This window comes from Mycteria americana, chromosome 26 (assembly GCF_035582795.1).
Source record: "Mycteria americana isolate JAX WOST 10 ecotype Jacksonville Zoo and Gardens chromosome 26, USCA_MyAme_1.0, whole genome shotgun sequence".
NCBI classification, from domain to species: Eukaryota; Metazoa; Chordata; class Aves; order Ciconiiformes; family Ciconiidae; genus Mycteria; species Mycteria americana.
Genome location: NC_134390.1, coordinates 424283 through 444870, shown reverse-complemented (window position 1 = coordinate 444870; position 20588 = coordinate 424283). Strand labels below are relative to the sequence as shown.

General features: G+C 47.3%; 1 protein-coding gene across 1 annotated transcript; it reads left to right on the top strand.

Moving 5' to 3' along the window:
- The first annotated feature begins 1387 nt into the window (after positions 1–1387).
- On the top strand, positions 1388–5264 carry LOC142421159 (keratin, type II cytoskeletal cochleal-like). Its single transcript, XM_075525697.1, has 9 exons — positions 1388–1897; positions 2786–3000; positions 3187–3247; positions 3415–3510; positions 3685–3849; positions 3984–4109; positions 4339–4559; positions 4851–4885; positions 4993–5264. Exons 1-9 carry the CDS (start codon positions 1388–1390, stop codon positions 5262–5264), a joined length of 1701 nt encoding a protein of 566 aa, XP_075381812.1.
- Positions 5265–20588: the final 15324 nt, after the last annotated feature.

Sequence of the window (20588 nt, the reverse complement as noted above, 5' to 3'; positions counted from 1 at the left end):
TTATTGATGATTTTCAGGGACTAAGCACTAGGAAAATACTGGGTTTTTTTCTTAAATTTCATACATGTAGCGGAAATGTATATTTGATTAATGAGAGCCAGAAGACATCTGCAAGATGTCTTTCCTACTTCTTAGCCAGATAGCTTCTGAACAAAACTAAACATTACTGTTTTCTAGTTTGAAGCAGCAGCTGCTGTCTTAAAAATACATTTTTCTAAAGTGAATTTGGTCAGCACCCCTTCCCTCCCCCACGCCAAATTTACTGTGGTCAAAGGTGTGGGCACAGATGCCATAACCTCTTAAAGCACACTTCATTAACAGCAATACTTTAACTGTTATTACTTAAGAAAGCATCAGAGCTTCTTCTACCTTTTAGTTGCCCCTTATTTTAAAATGATCAAGTACGATGAACTCAGCCTGATCATTTACCTACCAACCTAAGTAAAGAAAAAATTATTTTAACAAGTCACTGTTATCTCTGCCTGCATTTCTCTGTTATTTCTCTGTCTTCAGCCATCATTACCACACCTAGTGCCCGAAGCGTCCTTTCAGTCCTCTGCAGGTTCGGCAGTCCCCGTGGCCATCTGAAAAGCACAAGGAAGGAGCTTGGACATCCTTGTTCTCTTGCTCATTCCATGCTGGTGCTCAGTACCTGGTTATCTCAGGCTCTGGGAGACACATTTTGCAGGAATGTGCCCTAGAAGAAGGCCCTTCCATCCCAACTGATGCTCTTAGGAAAGGAACTAAGCACCTCCTTTCCAGATAAAAAAGAAATGCTGACCGTTGTTAAATGTTAATGTGTGGTATTTTCGCTCTGCACTGGGAAACTGTCTCTTGGAAAGCCCTCAGCAATTTTCCGCTTAAGAGGGAGATTTGGGGTGTGCTTGGGGGAATTGTGAAAGTCTCGTTCTAGTTGGTTTTCACCAAAATGCTTGCCTGACATCGAGTGTCAGTTCAAAAGATCCAGATCCAGACAAACTGCGAAATCGTTAAGAACAGATAGAAAGGTGGGAGGAGGGAAGAACATGACTACATCATTGTAAAACATATTTTTCCAGATGCCATAAAGATATGAGAGTCCACTTACTCATTGAGACCTGTTTCAATGCTCTTGCTCTTTTATTCTCTTCTGCATTGCAAAGCGTATTTCTGGGTGGAGTCAACAATTTGGCAAAAATTGTTAACCGCACCAAGCTGATGAAGACAGTAAATTTGTTTCCTCTTCACGCCCTTGTAGACCCAGCCCACCTCCAGAAACAGATAAAAGGGAATGCCTGAAGCTGTGGAGCCAGAGAAGACTGTGCAGACTTCTCTCTGCATTCATCCCTCAGCAGCACAGCTCCGTTGGCCTTTCTGCTGTCCTCAACTCTGCTTGGAAGAAACAGCCATGTCTCGGCAGTCAATCTGTAGAAGCTTTGGAGGCGGAAGCAAAAGGGGATACAGCTCTTGCTCTGCCATCGGTGGTGGCTTTGGAGGAAGTGGGGGCAGAAGCAGGATCAGCTATAGCTCGTTCTCCACATCCAGGGGAATTGGAGGCAGCGGACGTTGTGGAGGTTTTAGCAGCAGGAGCCTCCATAACCTGGGTGGCAGCGGAAGAATTTCCATAGGTGGCTCTTATGGCGGTGGATACGGATGTAGAATTGGTGGCTTTGGTGGAGGCTATGGAGGAGGATTTGGCAGCATTGGAGGAGGTGTCATTGGTGGAGGAATAGGCAGCTTTGGTGGTCCTGTGAGAGGTGGTCCTGGGTTCCCTGGAGGCATCCAGCCGGTGCAGGTTGACCCAACCCTCCTGCGGCCGGTCCATGTTGATATTGATCCTCAGATCCAACAAGTGAAGTGCCAGGAGAAGGAACAGATCAAGACTCTTAACAATCAGTTTGCCTCTTTCATTGACAAGGTGAGAGGCTGGAACTGTATTTTCTTGGGAATGGGGGCTCTGAGGAACTTTCCTGTGCTGTGGAGAGAGAAATATTGTCCTTCTCAGCTCAGTGTTGGCAGGTCTGGAAGGCTGGTAGGGTTTTCAGTGAGTGCTACTACGGAAATGAAAAATTTTTACATCCACAGAGAAACCGAAGCACTTTCTCTAGATTTGGTTGATCCAAATTCTTCCTTAGCTTTTCTCTCTAGTGTTCTCTGTGCAGTCAGGCCAAAGTGATTATGATATACTCAGTTATCCTAAGCGGTTCTTTAAGTCTGTCCTTTTTCAAGGATAGCTTTGTCTCGAGGAACTTGGAACTCTCGAGGAATGAGCTTTCAAGTAATTCCTGGCTGTTCCTTATTTCATTTCAAGTACAGATGAATATTCTTTAGACTGTCTGCACTGGGAGAACATTGGTTATAAACGCGCTTCATAGTTTTTTAAATATATGACATATGTATTGAATACTTCTTGTATCTGATAAGAGGAATGTTCTCTGATATTGAGACATATGGGATTTCATTCACTGGAAGGTAAAAAATTATCTGATGCTTCTGCAAATTAATGAGGGTCAAAATTGGCAACGAGAAATGGCAATAATCTGTAAATCTGGAATGTAATCATTCCAACAGAGAACAAAAAAAGAGCAGAAATGCAGGAGTAGAAAAGAGGAGAAATTCAAGGATAACTGAAAAAAGAGGAGAATGAAAGGAGGAATCTTCTTCTTGGAAAACTGGCTTTCAACTAGACACAGTCCTGTTGGGGATTTGGGAAATGATTCCCTTGGCCTCCCAAATAAGCAGGAGGTTTGCGTAGTGTGATGTCTCCCCGGGTGAGTATCTCACACACCCCTTGGTGGGCTTTCAGGTCCGCTTCCTGGAGCAACAGAACAAGGTCCTCTCCACCAAATGGGAGCTCCTCCAACAGCAAGGGCCTTCGGGGCCAAGGAAGAACCTTGATGTCATCTTTGAAAATTACATCCAGAACCTGAGGAGGAGGCTAGATTCTCTCCTGGGACAGAGGGGACAGCTGGAGTCAGAGCTGCAGAACATGCGGCAATACGTTGAGGAGTACAAAACCAAGTAAGTGCAGGGACAGACGGAGGAAGAAGGGAGCAGCCAGACGGGAGAGCTAAGACAGCTTGGAGATTTCCAGACCGTCTTGCCTCTGCAGAAATGGGACTGAGGTTGCCATGGAGGGAAGGGGGGTTCCACTCCTTGACTGATGAGCAGTCCAAGAGACTCACCTTGTCTTGTCCCCTTCAACAGGTACGAAGAAGAAATCAACAGGCGGACCGCTGCTGAGAACGAGTTTGTGGTGCTCAAGAAGGTGAGTCACAGAGGCACCAGGAGAGAGGGGGTGTGGGGGGACAGGCTGCAAAGACATTGGAAGGAGGCAGCACCAAGACGGGCAGCTTCCAACAGGAGGCATTGGCTGCCAACAGCTCTTGGGGGACGGGATGAAGCTGTTGTCTATGTGTGTGATCTTTCCTTTAGGATGTGGACTGTGCCTACATGACTAAAGTAGAGTTGGAAGCCAAGGTGGGAGCTCTGACTGACGAAATCAACTTCCTGAGGTGCATCTACGAGGAGGTAAGAGCTCTGCCTTCCCCTGGGCTGGCTGGAGTTGCAACGAGGCGTGCGGTGGCCAAAGACACCGAGGCTGGGCTGGGTGCCCATGCGGACTTGGTCCGGAGAGGCTGCCTGGGGCTGCTGCTCTTTTCTCCCCTCCGCAGATGGTCAGGCTAACTCAGGTCTTGGTTGCAGGAACTGGCTCAGATGCAGACAATCAGCCGGGACCTGTCCGTGGTGGTGTCTATGGACAACAGCCGGCACCTGGATCTGGACAGCATCATCGAGGAGGTCAGGCGTCAGTATGAGCAGATTGCGCAGAACAGCCGGGCTGAAGCTGAGGCTTGGTACCAGAGCCGGGTGAGTTGGGAAGCAGTCAAGGCACCCGGCACAGGCTCTGCTGCTGGCTGCCTCCCTTGACACAGAGCAAGGGAATTGCCCGAGTTCTTGGTAGCTTCTGTCACTGACGGGTTGCTTTGTCTCCGTGCCGTCAGTACGAAGAGCTGCAGAACACTGCTGGAAGGCATGGCGACAGCCTCCGCAACACCAAGATAGAGATCCAAGAGCTGACCAGGAACGTCCAGAGGCTGCGGGCTGAGATTGAGAATGTGAAGAAGCAGGTAGGGCCTCCTCAGCATCTCGTTGCGTGATGGCATCAGGCTGGGTCGTGACTGAGCTGGGTCCCGTGCTAAGGGTAGTGCGAGGGAAACGTAGCCATTGAAATTCAGGTCCTGTGGAGGAGGTTGCTGGGTCCTGCCTATTTTCCACCCAGTTTGTGCTCTGAGGGCTGCTCCAGTGGAGCGTGTGCAGCAGGGAACTAAGAAAGTGCTTTTCTCTTTTCTTCCTCAGAACCAGCAGCTGCAGGCAGCTATTGCTGAGGCCGAGGAACGGGGTGAGATGGCCCTCAAGGATGCCAGGAGGAAACTGGAAGAGCTGGAATGTGCCCTGAGCAAAGACAAGGAGGAGCTGGCTCGCTTGCTGAAGGAGTACCAGGAGCTGCTGAACATCAAGATTGCCCTGGATGTTGAGATTGCCATGTACAGGAAGCTGCTGGAGGGAGAGGAGAACAGGTGAGACCTGCTCTCAGGTTGGCCTGACCAAGGTACTGTCTCTCCTTGGGATAGACTGAGGTTTAATCATCCCTCACAACCCATTTAATGTTGGAATTTTATTTACTTCCATTTTTTCCCCCAAGTTTTTAAGCCCAAAATAGAAACGAGGTCCTCACAGGGAATATTTCTCAGTGGTTTTGATTGATGTTAAACGAAACGGGAAATAAAAGGATTACTTGGGAAACTGCGTGGAGCTTAATTGCTTTCTATTATATTAGGTTTACAACTTGTGTTCCTTTCCCTACACAGGCTCTGTGGAGATAACCCGTCCAACGTAAATGTCTGTAAGTATCTGCACATCGTCTTCTCTGCAGAATGGCTTTTACCCTGGGTTTCGTGAGGATTCCCAGGGTGTCACTTGACGTACAGTGAGCCTGTCCTTCTCTTGCAGCTGTGGTAGGCAGAACCACCATTGCTGGAGGCAGAGCTGGTGGCTTTGGAGCCGGCAGTGGCATGGGAGGAGGAGCATGTGTGGTCGGAGGAGGAAGCATCGTTGGAGGCAGTTGTGGTGTGGGAGGAGGAGTACTCAGCGGTGGCTTCTCTTCTGGAAGTGGAAGAATGTGCAGCTCTGGTGGTGGCAACTTCATCGGAGGGGGTGGATCCTCCTCTGTGCGCAGATGTGTCACAACCACAACGGTCAAATCTTCAGGTGTAAAATACTGAGCCCTGACCTCAGTCCCTCCAAGGAAAGAAGCATCTTTTCCTTTCTCCAGCCAGTAGCACAGCTCCTTCCATCCTGAACCGGTATCCAGCAAAGAAAGGAACCATTTCCCTTATAGCTCACAACCTCCTTAAATCACCCTGCCCAAGGGGAGATTTGCAGCGAAACACCACCCTGTTGGCAGACCCTGGACCCTCTCTGAGCTCCACCAGTCTCCAAGGATGAAAGATCTCCCTTGTGGGTACCAGGGACTGCAGAGCTCATCCGAGCACCTTTCGCTGCGCTTCTCGCTGCTACCCCCCGGCTGCTGCGCTGGCTGAGGAGGAACGTGTATAAAACTGCTCTTTCCTTTTACTTTTTAAGGTCTCTTTTTTAATGGCCATGTTTCCTTTGCGACTTCAGCGTGTCCTGCGTGTTACCCACATGCTTGTTTCAGCTATATCAGGAATTCACGTAGGCAGAAGAAACGTGATAATGTCTCATAGTCAGATTTAGGAGTGAGAAACAGGTCTCTGGAAATGTCCACCTTCCCTCGGTGGAGTAACTTGGCAGCTTTAATATTTTATAGACTCCTTTCCCTCTTCTCCTTCACACCTGACGTATGTATGGCCTTACCACAAACCTTCTGTTGCGTGAACCCTACTGCATGGTTGCTTTCTACCAGCACCCCTTTCCTCAAGTTCTTTCATTACCAATAAACTGCAGAGAGATGAAAAGATATCTTTGTGTCGTCTTATCACTTAACGGTCCCCAGGGGAGGGAAAACACGCTTTGTTGTCTGCCATAGGGAATGGCAATGCCTACGGTGCTCTGTCCTATGGTGGAAATCACTGAGCACCATGAACCGCCCAGCTGAGGTGAGGAGGAGGAAGATGACCCTTCTCTGTCCTATAACGAGGTGCCATCTTGCTCCTCCACAGTAGACTCCCCATCTCTCTGCGGGGTGGGAGAGCCATAGCTGTGAGGAGTGTGGCTCAGGAAGGGAACATGCGATGTCAACCTGGTGGCCATGTGGTACGGGGATGGTGCTTGTCCCAAGCATAGCAGGATGAAGTGTCCAGCCCTCAGTCGATGGGCACCTCGGGAGCGAGGCAGGCAGGGCCACCAGCGGGGACATTGTGGTTGGGATGTGGCAACGAATGGCGGCAGTTGGTCCATGGTGATCTGGATGTGATGGTTTGAAGATGGTGGTCTGAACAGGGCAGTTGTGGCATTTGGACGGGGCTGTTTGAACACGGCCGTTGGGATGTAGCAGTTGGACTTGGCAGATTGAACACAGCCATCAGAATGGGTGGTTTGAACATGGCCCTTGGGCTGTGGCAGTTTGAACATGGCCCTTGGGATGTGGCAGTTAGCGCCAGCCCTCACCACGCTGTCATCCCAAGAGGACACGCAGCCAACCCATCCCCACCACGCAGTGGCTCAGTCCTGATGGTGCCTGGAGCTCCCACCCAGGTGCCCTGGAGGCCTCAATGGGGGAGGACACCAGCGACAGGTCTCCAGTGGCGGTTAATGCACCGACGAAGAGTGGTTGTCCTCCGCCGCCGGCTGGCACAAGGGCGAGCAGCACCATCTATCTGATGAGCAGGGCTCTTACATGGGCACCCACACCTCATACGTGAGCGGTGGGAAGGCCTGAAGATGCTATGGGGACACAAATTACTCATGAAAAAAAGCAGCGTGAAAGTATGAGACGCAGCCTCGAACCTGCTATTATAGCTCCAGATTGCCCAGCCAGGTTAGTCATTAGCCCTCTCTAAATAACATCCCATTGCAACCAAATTAATTTGATTAATTCTTGGCTGGCTTCTTCTCCAGTACTGGGAGGAGCGAGAGCCAGACCAGTAGGTGAATCAACCCTGACTGTACGGTAGTGTGCGCATTATCCCGGTGCAGTCTCGGTGTTTGTCAGATAAAAGTACGGAAAGGGAGAAGATCTGTGCTGCAGAGTCCTTGCTGTCTAAATGAACAAAAGAAACGAGGAAGAAATTATAGTTCTTATTTGAACTAGTGTTACTTTCATGCTGCTTTTCTTATTTTCCCCCAAATATTCTTTCAGTTGACACACCTGGCTTCTTAATCTGATGTTTATACCAGGCTATAACATGCCTTATTCTCTTTTTTGAATAAACAATGACATTTCTGATTCTAAAATTTATAGGTTGGGATGGGAGAGACCAAGTTTCCTACTTCCTCATCCCAGTGAAGAGTCCAAGGACAGGTACAGACCAAGATGGAGCAAAGCCCTAGAGCGTTCCTGGGGACTTCGCTGGGAGGACGGCTGAGAGGCTGAAGATCTCCAGTGTGTTGAAAGCCAGGAAGCCAAAGATGCAGGCTTCATCCTGCAGAAAACCACAGGCATAAGTTCCCTGAGTTTTTCCTGGAGAGGGGCCAGACTATAACACGGAGGTGCCGGAGTTTATCTTTCCCATCTGCTGTGCTCATGAAAAAGGGAGTAATGCTAATTGCTCAAGTACCTCGTGCTTGAATGAAAGATCCTAACAGCCCAGTGACTGGGCTCCCCTTCATTTGCTCCGTGGGGCACTGTGCTAGCTCCAGTGTAAAAGCAGATCCCTATTTGCAGCAATGGGGTGTGTTTCGCTTAAAACAAGTGAATTTACTTGTGAAACAGCCTCAGTGTGATCAAGCAATGATAACTCTTCAATACTTTTTGGTAGAGCTGTTGCCATTTTGGACATAGAGGATAAAAAATACAGAATAAATATATTTTTCGTTGGTTTGTAAGTTCTGGTTTTCTACAGAGAAGGACATGTGCTGTCTGTGCTGATATAAAATCTGCCCCAGGGAGTCTCCTGTAGGCTCTGCTTAGGTGCTCACCAGAACCTGCCTGCATTTTCAGACCATTTTTGGCTTGCAAAGATTGGAGTTCAAAGTGGGATGGCAAATGCCTTACTCCTAGTGTTTACCACTGAGTCTCCATCACTCAGTCCGAGTAACGTGGGGTTGTGAGATACAGTCTGGGATTGCCAGCCTCTCCAGTCACCAACTGGTTTAGTGTAAGACCACTGGTGGCTAGATGACCTGCGGGTCAGAGGACAGTTAGGTTCGAGCTGGTGGGACTCAGAGCACTCTTCCACCAAGCATTGTCAAGGTGGAACAGAAAGGAGATCTCACCCTCAACAAAGCCAAAAGCAAAGCATATGAACTTTGCAGAGCCCTCAGTGGAGCCAAAGAGGAGCTTGGCCATGCACTGAAGGAATATCAGGACTTGTTGAGTGTGAAGATGCCCTGGACATTGAGATTGCCATATGCAGGAAGCTGCTGGAAGGAGAGGAGAGCAGGTAGATGTCTGTTATATAACCTGGTTCAGCGCGCGAGTGGTGCAATATTCTTTGTGTTAGGACATGGAAAGAAATATAATAGGTGCAATATTTTATGAGCTTATTGGGGAATGAATCCAGGTGGCATTATATTGGCTGTAATTAGAGCTGTAATGAGTTTTTAATTGTTACTAATCATGTATATTATGGGAGGGCCTCAGAAGCTACCCTTGGGTTGGTCACCATGCAAATACGGAGAAGACTCACCCACTTTGTAGTCGAATTGGATATGAGTGAATAGCTGGTAAGCAGGAAACATTTGCTTTTATGAGTGGCACTGCTTTGTTGAAAGGATGGGAACATTGTCTCCTGAGAGGTAATCTGCCTCTGCATCCCCAATACTGTATTAATATGGCAAGTATCTCCTGAGCACCTGGAGTCCTTCATGATCCTGAAGGATCAGATGTTCAGGGCAATGGAGATGAGGTGCAGAGGTTATAGGAGGTTAAATGCGGAAATCAGCATCCTTTGGGCCCTTATCTGCACTTCAAACAGCAACGCCCCCAGCTCACTCACCTCCAACTGGACCTGTCTAAGTTCAAAACTAGCTCAAATACTCACTAGAAAACCCACTGACTTTCTCAAGAGAGACTGACATCAGCATACCATGGAAGCAGCAATGACCGCGAAGTATCTGGACTTGGAAGGAGTTTTAAAACCCAACGGTCAAAGACCTAAAAGCTTCTGTGAGCAAACACATTGACAAACATACCTAAAGCTATGTAGCTACCAAAGAAATTTAGCTAAGGAGCAAAGTGAAGCTCTTCTGTTTGCTTTTTCAAGCTGTGCTCCTGTTCTTTTCTTCTAAATGCTAAAACACCTCCTTCCTTGCCTCTTCGGATCCTGGCTGCTCTTGTCTTGGATCCATCACGAGTGAAACTGCTTTTGTTGTCGGTCTCCAGGGATGTCTTGTGCCAGCAGGGCGAATCTTGCTGACTGGCTTACTGGGATCCAAAGGAGTCCATGTCCTAGAGCATCATCTAGGGCTTTGCAGGAGAATTTGGGCCCTTCATCTAAGTTAATATTCACCTCAACTTTGATTGTAGAGATTGTGCCAACAGTCAAGTGCCTTTCATCCCAGCCTTTTCTTCCTGTTTGATGTCAGCCCCGTTCCTCTGTGAGAGTGCTCAATGAACTGCAAGCAAATCACACGCTGCTCCTCTGTTATGTGTCTCTGAACAAAATATCTGCTCCCACATAGCCAGGTGACCTGGATGGGTGCTGCCAGCCGGATGTGGTGTACCTCCAGCTCCCTCCTGGCTCAATTTCATCCAGTGCTCTCTCAGCTAAAGCTGGGACGGGTAGAGCAGGATTTGCAGAACTTATGGCAACCACATCGACTGTGTCTGGTGCTGACAGCAAAACTTCCTCCTCTTCTTCCTCACACCCACTCTGGCTTGGATGCTGGTGCTTCTCTGCCCTTCATCTTGCTTCCACACTCGCTAGCTCTGCCCTAAGAGTGGGCTGATATTCCTTTAGGTTTACACTCACGACGCCACAATCCACATTTTCTGACCAGCTCTATTGCTGGTGCCCATCAGGCCTAGCTGAAAGTCTACATGACATGGCATGGCATGGCATGGCATGGCATGGCATGACAACATCCACTCTTCACTAGAAGTATGGGTTGAAGCAAGTCTACATCTCCCGTAGCCTGGGGACCAGGGCTTGCTGGGCAAACCTGATGAAGATAGGGTAGACACAACGACAAAATGCCACTAGAGGGCTTGCAGCCTGTGCAAGGGACACTGCCCCGTTCTCACACACACCTGAACATGCTCTTGTCCTCCAGGTCGATGACAAATTGACTTTCCCATAAATTATCGGTCAGGCTGAGATGGGAATTTCAGGTTGTGTAGAAAACCACGACCTAAAGGAAGGATCGGCTCCATTCTTAGTGCAGGCATCACTCGCAAGTGGCAGCCTGGTGAAAGATGAAAGGACAAGTAGTGTGTTGCATTTGCCGATAACCGCGTTTGTGGCAGACCCGTCTGAGCTGCAGGTCCTCTGCCTTGCCTGATCTTTACAGGGTTTGATATGGGGCCAGAATCAACGGAAACAGGAACCAGTCCTTGTCTCAGACTTGGACAACCACTTCATGGTGGTCCTGGAGGTCCTCAGACCAGCCTCCTTTCCTCCTCCCCCACAAAACTACTCTCTGAAGTCCCTAGAATAAATTCTCTAATTTTTTTGTGCCTCCACAGGTGTTTGAAATCTGCTGGAGTAAAAGCTGGGCTGGCAGCCAAGGAACCAAGCCCTTCAGCTCACTTGCATTGCTTGCTTTTCACCTCTCCAACCAAGCCCAGCTCCTTACAGACATACGAAGAGGAAATACACTGATCCTCTGTTACAAGGTCTGTTTTTGTGCTACAGCTGTGTCCATTTGAAGTCAAGCAGCTGAATAAGAGCTGTGGTATTGTCTTACTTGCCAGCAGCACAGCCTGCTTGAAACCTTTTGGGGTGAGAACGAAATGGCTTCTGTGGCTTTGCAGTAGAAGTCTCTCCAGAAGTGGTGGGAATAGAAGTGTTTCCTACAGGTTGGAAGCTCTCAGCTGGGAGGGCCCTTTGGTGCTGAGTGCTCCTAAGGTGGTGTGGCAAATCTGTTTGGTGAAAATAGGTTGTTTGTTGGAAAAAGATATGCCAGTTCCCCTCCATCACATCTTCTGGCATCCGAGAAGTCACCCTGAACCAAGACTTTCTGGCACCTCTCAATCTAGATGTTGACCCTGAGGTCCAGAAGGTGCAAATGCTGGAGAAGGAGCAAATCTACATCCTCAATGAAAACATTGCCTCCTTTGTTGACAAGGTAGGAGTTGTAATTTTTTCACTGTTACACTTGTAAAGCCTTCTGGTGGGATATGGCGTTCAGGGGTAGGTAGATAGGTCCCTTTTCTGGAATATTAGGTAGGCAAATTGGGGCTTGGACAGGGGAGTTCATCTCGTGCTTGGATGCGACAGGCTGTGATGGCGGAGGTTACTCACACCAGGCTACCAAAGCATTGCTAAATGCAATGGGATACTTCAGGCTCTGGGCATCCTTTGGCCGTGCTGAGTGCTCAGTGGTTATTTTTACACCAAGCTGTGCAGCAAACTGCTGCTCTGGATGGTTTTTAAGGCACAGACTGTGCCAAGCACCACTAGAGGGCTCAGAAAAGGTTTTAAATGCATAAAAGATAGATCTAAATTACTCTTTACTGCAAAGCATTAGCAGTCTATCTCCCCACAGGGTACAGAGCCAGCATGCCTGTGGCTCCAAAGGGTTTTTGGTGACAATGTGTAAACGGTTTTGTTTGTACAGCACCTAGCACAGACAATTGATGGCCCCAACAGAGGTTCCCAGCGACAATAAATAACCGTATTTAAAACTTTTGTATATTGTCGACTGCTTCTGGCTTGGGAAGAATCGAAAGCAGCATGATTTGGGAAAGACTGTGATCTTTTGAGTCATAGGGTTACTCCTAGCAGTCTGCAACTCGCCAGGCTCTTCCCAGCACTGGCATGCCTTCGCCAGTGGTTCCGGTGTGCAAATCTGCCTCTGTTCCTGTGGACTGGCATTCTTCTGCCTTGGTGAGCAAAGTGCAGGCGCAGGCCAGGGTGGAAATGGCTGGTGGATGAGATAATTCCCGAGATGCTAATACTTCAGTTCCAGCCGTCTTGGGCCATGTAGCAACGCTGATAATTTCCTGCTAACATGGACAAGAGTTGCAGCATGTCCCCTAACAGACCTGAGTGCTCAGCAGATTTTTATTCTTCTTCCCCAAACCAGAGGTTGAATGTGGACCTGGGAGAACTTCCTTTGCTAAAGGACAACTTTGAGTGGCAGCTCATCATGGGTTCCTCTTGAAGTGCCACAACTGCCCATGGTCACCATTTGAAATGCCTTATCCCTGTACCACAATATGAGCTGCACTGTGTGGAGGTTTTGAGCAATCAAACCAGCCTTCATAGATTTTATGACATTCTCCCACCTAAGACAAACCATACAGAATCACAGAATCGTATAGGTTGGAAAAGACCTTTAAGAGTCCAACCATAAACCTAACACTACCAAGCCCACCACTACACCATGTCCCTAAGCACCTCATCCAAACGGCTTTTAAATCCCTCCAGGGATACTAAATGTTGCCCTATGAAGCTTGCCCTAAATCCTACAGACTTACGTTGTGTGCAGTAATAGCAACCCCCATGTTGTGCACTTGCATGATAAATACCGCTGCAGTGCAGCCTGGGCCTCTGAGCAAACCGTGTCCATCCCCAGCCCTTCCCTGACACTTATAGCCAGCGTGTGAACAGATCCCCCGGGCCGTGAGACGGGCAACCAAATACCGTATCCTACCCAGACAGCTTTTCCAGATCAGAGGGACGCGGTAGCCTGAACCACCAACTCCTGGCTAGTGCTGTGCACAAGCAGGCACAAAACGCGCGTGGTCCCAAGGAGCGCTGGTGGGAGGCGATGGCACGCTGCCCTCCCTGGGCCCATTGCACCACCAGCTCAAAGGTGCGTGTCAGCAAGCCGTGCCCAAGGTACCACGCAAAACCTGCTGGCCCAGACCCAGACAGTGCTCCACGGCAGTGGCTGTGCTCCAAAAGCAATCAGACGCTGGTCTGGCATGCAGCGAGGGTGAGGTGGCTGCTGGTCTCCACTTCTTTGGAAAAAGCTGAATTAAGGGCTTGGCTGCAAAATGACGTCGTGCAGTTGCTGCTGTGAACTAGAGTTTTTAACTGGGAGATGCCATGAGATAGGAGCGCGTTGATTTGCTGGGGCAGCACCAGGTCCTGAGTTTTGGACACCGTATGGCCTTGGTGTCTGGTTAAAGAAGTGTGAGTGTGGGACTGCGACAAAGTTAGCATGATGGGACGGATCTTCCAGGGATAGTACCATTTATGGTGGTCTAAAGTGCTCCTGAAAGGAAGGTATCTCATGATGCCACAGGTCTCTTGAGAGGATGAATACTGGGGAATCTTCTACCTTTGTGTCAGACTCAGTTGCTGGTTCTCATCACATCCACCACCAGTCAGACCATTGCAAACCCAGGAGAGACTGATGGAACGTGGCTTGTCTGAAACTGGACAATATACCTGGCAGAACCCCTCTGATGGAAGACTCCTCTTGGCTAAGAAATGCCATCCTTTAGAACACCGCTGGCATTACCCGTAAGGCTGTGTCAAAAGAAACTTTGACTAACGTTGCTATTACGTGGGGAAAGAAAGATACCTTCGAGGATGGATTCTCCAGAGGGGGAATCACCTTCGGGAGGTGGTGGTCTCTCTTCATCAGCTTTGCAAAGAACCTAAATGGCTAGATTAGCCAAAATACTTCCTCTCAGAGTTGGGCATCACGTGATGCCTACACTAGGTGACTTCTCTTCAGACCTTTCCCTTGCTGGGCAGGAGGTCTAGCCTGAGAATAATCGAAGTTCTGGTGCCTTTTGTGTTGCTTTACCTTTTCTCCGCCTGTTTTGTTGTCCTGTGGATGCTGTTATTGCTGCTGCCGAGCTAATGATAGCAATTGAGGTTCCAATAACTCAAGAGTGATTTAATCAATTGATCGCAAAGTCTGACCTTGATTGGACTAATTATCAGCTCTAAGCCAATTGGGAGGCCAGCCCAGGTGATATGTGAGTGTGACTGGGTGTGGTGAACTTGGCAGATGTAATGACACTCTACCCAGAGAAGGCAGCACTGGGACCCACTTCTTTTGTAGGCTGGTAATCACATTGTTTACTGGATTCTGAACATCTGCCAGAATTATTTCCAGCTGTTTCAACTTCCTGTGGGAAGGGATGTTATTAAAATTGTTCTCAATCATAAACAGTGTCTTTTGATCCTTGCCATATCCCTCTTAGCATGTTCTCTACCTCTACTCTCTGACCAAGTGAAGCGATTCCCAAGGTCCCAAACCCTTAGAGAGGCCATTCCTGCGAGCACTGATGGCTGGTGTCAACGACTGAAGTTCCAGCAACTCCCTTTACTTATCCCCACTGTAGATCTTGATTGGGAAGCTGCCCTAGTATTTTTTCTCTATTTATATCACGGATGCCACGTACGTGGACTATTTCTCCGCTGGGAAGCAGCTGCACATAGAAAATAGTCATGTTTTCTCATGACACCTGGTGCATTTAACCTAGAGTTCAACCCAGTTTCCTCTTCATCCTCATTTTTCTTCTTCTTCTTCTTTTTTTTCCCTCTGCAGGCTGTGTCTCTCCTCCTCCTGAAGCCCTTTCGAGATTTCATCTCTGCCTTGCTCCAGCACCATACGCCCCAGCTCAAGGGCATCAGCTGCAGGTTTGCTGTGTGTGGAGGAACTGGGACTTGCTCAGCCTTTAAGAGATCTCAGGGATCAGAAAGCGTGATATTTTGCATTAGGTTAGCCAATAAAGTAAAAAAAGTAATAAGCTTCTACTTCATCCACTCACTACAGTTAATAAAAACAGCAATAGAAAAATTACTTCACTATTTTCATACATTACATTAAATTGATACTTTCACATTCTTGTAGGGGAAGTAAGTAACTAACAGATATCATAATTATGATTAGTATTTTCTGAATAGGCAATTTAATATTATATGTCATTACAAGTAAGTTATTGACTTGTTTGCCTTCCTGTTAACCCAGAATAATTGGCCATTTCTTAAAATAGCCATTAGTCATTTGTTAACGGGATTGCAAGGTAAAGTAATATTTTGTTTTGTATTAGAAGAATACTTGCTGGTCCAGACCTGAGACTGAAATCAAGCCTTAACACAGCCCACCTCTCTCTCCATTCAAAGTGTCTCAAGCAGGCAAGACAAAGATGGGAAGTGACCGACTCCTAGAAGTAGGGGACCTACCCCACGCCAGGTAGAATTCATCCTGCCTAACTCTGGCTTTCTCAAAGTCAAAGGTCTAATCTAAAGCCATCATGCAGGCTCCCTGCACAATCAAAGAGAGAGGTTTGTAGTTCCAGGGGCAGCTCTCCTTGCTCCTCATAGGCTTTCCACCACTTCCCATGCCGTGTCTCCTTAGCTTGCCTTGCTGTCATGGTACTTATGAGCTGAGCACTTGGTTCCAACCTCTTATAGGTTGGTCTGTGCTGCCCTTGACCTCTTGGTCCCCACCTTATTCTACTGATTGTCCTTCCTCCACTCAAAAAGAAATCAGTCACGTGCAAGCAGAGATGCACTGTTGCTTCTTACCATCTGAAATGCTGTGGTCCACCGGTCGCTTTATGGAGCGGTGTCCGTATTATGTCGCTTTATGTCCATATTATGGAGCAGCTCCTGATGGAGAAGCCAATGGCAGGTACTGTGCCAAGTTCCTCCTTATCTATCCACTGAGCTCACTGGGGTGGCCAGGTCTGCCCCCTCACCTTCAATCCTAGCCTCCACCTTGGTTCTGCGCAATTCGACCAAAGCATTTCCACAAAATGCTTCTATTTACCAAAGATAAAAGATTCTGCCCCCCCCGCCCCCCCAACATTCCCAATCAGCAGCACTCACTTACATCAGTCTATGCAGGACAAAGTCCTCCCATCTTAGGAGCTTCCCAGACCTCCTCTAATTATAGTTTCCTCATCAGGAAGCTTTACTGTTTTACTATGACCGTTTGACAACTCATGTAATTCTGAACATGCCCTGATATAGGGCGCTTTTTCTGTGGTTGAATAGCAACTTTCAGTCTCACCCAGATGTAGGTCTGGGTGAGGGAAACTCCGTCTGATCTCCATGTACCACAGACCACATATGTGGGATCATATTCCTGCTCCCACCTTGAAGTGTCTGTATAATTAGTACAATATATTATTGCAGGCAAGGTGCTCTCCAAGCTGGGGAACCTCAGAATTAAAGTAGCATAAATCTTTGGTAGAATACCAGTATTTCACTTTTTTTTTCTGCCTTTACAAGGTTTTTTACACTTCTCTTCCTTTTGTTCTCTCCTCAGAATCTCTTACTGCCTTCACTGGCCACAGAAAAAAGTTATCGTTAGTCCCTGTAATGGAAGGTGGGAGAAAATGAAAGTCTGTGGGATGAAAGGCATTTTTATTAGTGTCTCTGTGATCTCAGTCCCATTTTCTAAGTGACTTAGGGCCCTACTTATGCAGGTATTTAGGCAACTAGTGATCAACATCTACTATTTCAATCCTACGTGTGTGTATCTACTTTATCTGGACAGCTATTAAATCTACGTACTGTATTTATTAATGTACTACTGTACTACACTGCTGTGTGTCCACTGTGCTGGTGTGCAGTAGTTATTTAATAGTAATAAGTACATTACTGCACTTATTTATCTGCCCTCTGCTCTGCCAATGGGGCTTGTAAAAATCACTAGTTTATGTTTGGCAGTGATGAAAAGTAGCTAGGTCTTTCTTCTGGGATATCTGCATGATTTTAGTCATTTAGGCTTTCTATTTTGAGCTGATTAAAATGGTCCTGCAAGAATGTAGAGGCGTTTCCTTGAGCATTAGCCTAAGTACAAGAATTTATTATTCCCATTTATTATTTGGGTTGACTGGAGGTGGACAGAGATGGATGTGGGTTGTGGAGGCTGGCAGGTTCCTGCATCAGTTGTGCTGAAAGAGTTAAGCTTGGGTCTGTTTGTGAATTGTCTTTATGGTTTGAAAATGTTAATCCTTGGCGCAGTCTCTCTGACATGGGCCTGATGGAGGACGGCTCAACTCGCATTACTTTCACCACGTGAAAGTCAGGAGTTGAGCGAGCTCTCCAGGTCCCCTTATGGTCCATAGAGGGAAATGAGACCATTGAGAAAGGCACGCTCATGTCACCTGTCTCAGAGGCTTCTCCAGGTGGGTGGAACATCATCACCTGCTTCATGGACTGTTCTGGATGGGAGGAATAACACGTGGATGTTCTGTGCTTGCTCCAACAGCTATACAAGAAGCCCAGGCAGTCAATTTTACATGAATAACTTTTGAGATGCAATTTAAATTTATCTTAAAAATCCCCAACAACAAAAAGCCAGGTTGACCATGTGGCTATTTGAATAGCCCCTGAAGACTTCCACTCCCTGGTAGGTTCTGTGATAACCCATCTCCGTGGTAAGGATGTTGGTTGAACCTGTGGTCCTTTTGGTCCATGCATGTTGGGAACTGTTTTGCTGTTTCTTTTAAAGGATCAGAGCAGAAGCTACCCAGGTGCATCCAAGAGCAATGCCAACTCATTGCGGGGAAGAGGAAGGTATCACAGGAAGCTCCCCCTTCATCCGCAGGATGCATAAACATCTGTCGGGATGCATCGCTGCTTCTGGAGCCAGCTCAACAGGTTCAGCAGTGGCTTGGTCTGTTGTGACAAGGCTGAGCTGGTGCCAGCGATGAACACAACAGCAGCCTACGTGCCGCGCTCTGGACCATGTGGCACGTGGGGTAGGATGGCTGTTCTTCTCATGCAGGGTTTGCAGGTGGCCTTCTCAAGCAGGACACTGCTGCCTCAGAGACCAATGCAGTGGTTCTGTATGAATTGCCACCCGGTTTGCTTCATGCAGCAAGTTGATGTATGTATTTAGGGCAATGATTTTGGATAGACATCTATCTAACCATTGTTCCACCCGGAGCTGGCTTGTTTGGTCTGTGGGTGTTCCCTCCCCTAGGTCATAACACTTCCTTCCAAGATCCATGTGGATGATCTAAAGTATTGCCTGATGCAGCATGCATTGGAATGAGCCACTCTCAAATGGAAAGAGGAGGGATGAAGTTGAATTGCACCCAAAGTAGTCATTCACAAACTCAACAGACAGGTGAACAACAGCAACCCTTTAGAAACTCTTGTGCATGTTGCTGAGAAATTGTTAGTTAAGGCAAGCAAAAGGGATGTTTTAGCTCAAATCTCACAAGGAAAATCATGGGTCATGTCCACTGAGTCTTACCTCCTCCTGACGTGAAGTCATATATTGTCCTCCTAATCTTTACGTGAGCCCAATAATGGCTCCAAGGTCACACAGGAGTTTCTCAGCATTGTTCAGACACAGTTTGTCCTACACAGAATTTTACAGGGAGCGGATACAGTTCTGAAAGCATCTTTCAGCTTGACTGAAATATGGGAGTGAAGTAGGACAATTTACGTTGGTTTCTCTTGAGATGCACCAGCATCTAGAAATTACTGAGCCCAACTAAAGCAGAATAGGAAAGATTTTTGTGTAATATCCTAATTCTTTGGTAGTAATTTACCTAATTTACCTAATTTACCCAGATGTGTTGAAATGGGTCTGTTTCCAGATTTCCCCCCACTCACTTTTAAAATCATGGTCATTACACATTTTTTCTGTTCACCATAATTATTATTTCCAGCAGGACACAGAATTACCAATCCAAGTCAGATTTTTATATAGGTATATAAAAAGGGGGAATTCAGTGGGAAATTTGGTTGAAATTCTCAGTAAAATGTAGGTAACTAGTAAAGTTTAATTACGAAAAAGTAACACAAATGGAAGGTCTGGGCCACCAGTTGGCCATTCCTGGTGTAAGGCTAGAAGAGACCAACTTTGGTAGGGAAAAGTAGTACTTCTCATTTGGCTGTCTGGAAAACACTGTGTCTCCTTCTGGGAAAAGCCCTTCATCTGGATGGTAGGCATCCAAAATCTTGTCCACCTCACGATATTTCAGCTGGTCTAATAACAGCTGGTCTAATAACCTCTCCCTGCAAACCTTTCATTTAGGGGATTTACGATGCACTTTCCAAACGGAGCCAGAGCAAGGATTACAAAGTCCTGACCACATAACCTCTATATAACTGAAGGGTTCACAGTGTGGTTTTATCCAGCACCTTTGGAAGGAAAAGCATCCTCTTCAGGTGAAGCCCAGCTCCTCCTGATGTTGTGTAGGGGACAAAGGGGAGGTGCTTGCCATGTGGAAATTGTTCCACCAGTGCTTTTGGAGACAGTGTGCCAGATCTCGGTTGTCTTCTTGAGGTATTAGTCAAGGCTGAAGACTCTCGGTGGCATTGTCAGCAGCAGGACTTGGCTCCTAAATGCTTTTTAACCAGTCCATGGCCATTGAGTCTTGCACCGGAGTGTGCTCAGACTGGAAAGGTGGAGTCTTGCACAGAGATGAGGAGAGGAAAGAGAGATGGGTCAGGCAGATGCTCAGTCTGGGTAGAAAAGCTTGGAGCCCAGCTCTCTATTTGATATCTCAGCTATCCAGTAGCAGGGCCTTTAAAAAAAAACCACCCCACAAACAGACAGTTTTAGTTCATGGTCTCACATGAAGAGCATCTTCCCTATTCTCACATGGAAGAGCAGGAGCAGCCAAGAGCAGAAGGGCCAAGAGTCCTAGTCTGTGGAAGTGATGGGTCATCTGTTCCCTAAGGTGACTTCATCTTAATCTTTAAAAGTTAAAAGATTGGTTTAATTGATTAAAGTGCACCTCAGAGCTTTCTCTTTTCCATTTAAAACTCTGTATCCATTTATTTAAAGCTAAAATTGATAGAGAGATTCCATTTTTTCTGTTTTCTAGACACTATTTCAGCTTTATGAACCAAAGGCAGATTTTTTTATGCCATTAGCAAGAAGACCAGATCACAACACCTCCCCCGCTCCCTGCAGAAGCAATACTTACTCATGGGTGGATATACTGGGAATGAGAGAAAAGAGAGAATGGGAAGCTAAGGGAGCTGTAGCCTTTGCTTTCTGTAGCTGATACTCCTGGCGATGCGGTGAAGCAAGGTGAGCCACCCCCGAGTCAATATGAGGACAACATCAAGGCCTTCTGTCTCATGAAATGAAATGCCAAAAGAGGTGGGGAAATTTGAGAGAGAACAAACCATGGTAAAGTGCATGGATAACTGTGCAAACTGTAATTAATAATGGAGGGCAGGCTAATGAGATAAGGAAATCTCATCTGAGCAAAGCTCATGAGTCAAGCAAGACTTGGGGAATTTCACAATGCCTCCATTGGTGTGTGATGTTTACTCTGACCTCTCTTCAGGCAGCCGTTAATTGCTGCCTGATGAACCAAACCCAGTAACATTAACAGACCTGCTAATTACCACGGA

What these genes read in the sequence shown, in the direction of transcription:
- LOC142421159 (XM_075525697.1), top strand. Translation starts at nt 1,388, where the DNA reads ATGTCTCGGCAGTCAATCTGTAGAAGCTTTGGAGGCGGAAGCAAAAGG. An exon ending in GTTGAGGAGTACAAAACCAA is followed by an intron (nt 3,001 to 3,186) that starts GTAAGTGCAGGG and finishes CCCCTTCAACAG; the next exon opens with GTACGAAGAAGAAATCAACA. An exon ending in CCCGTCCAACGTAAATGTCT is followed by an intron (nt 4,886 to 4,992) that starts GTAAGTATCTGC and finishes CTTCTCTTGCAG; the next exon opens with CTGTGGTAGGCAGAACCACC.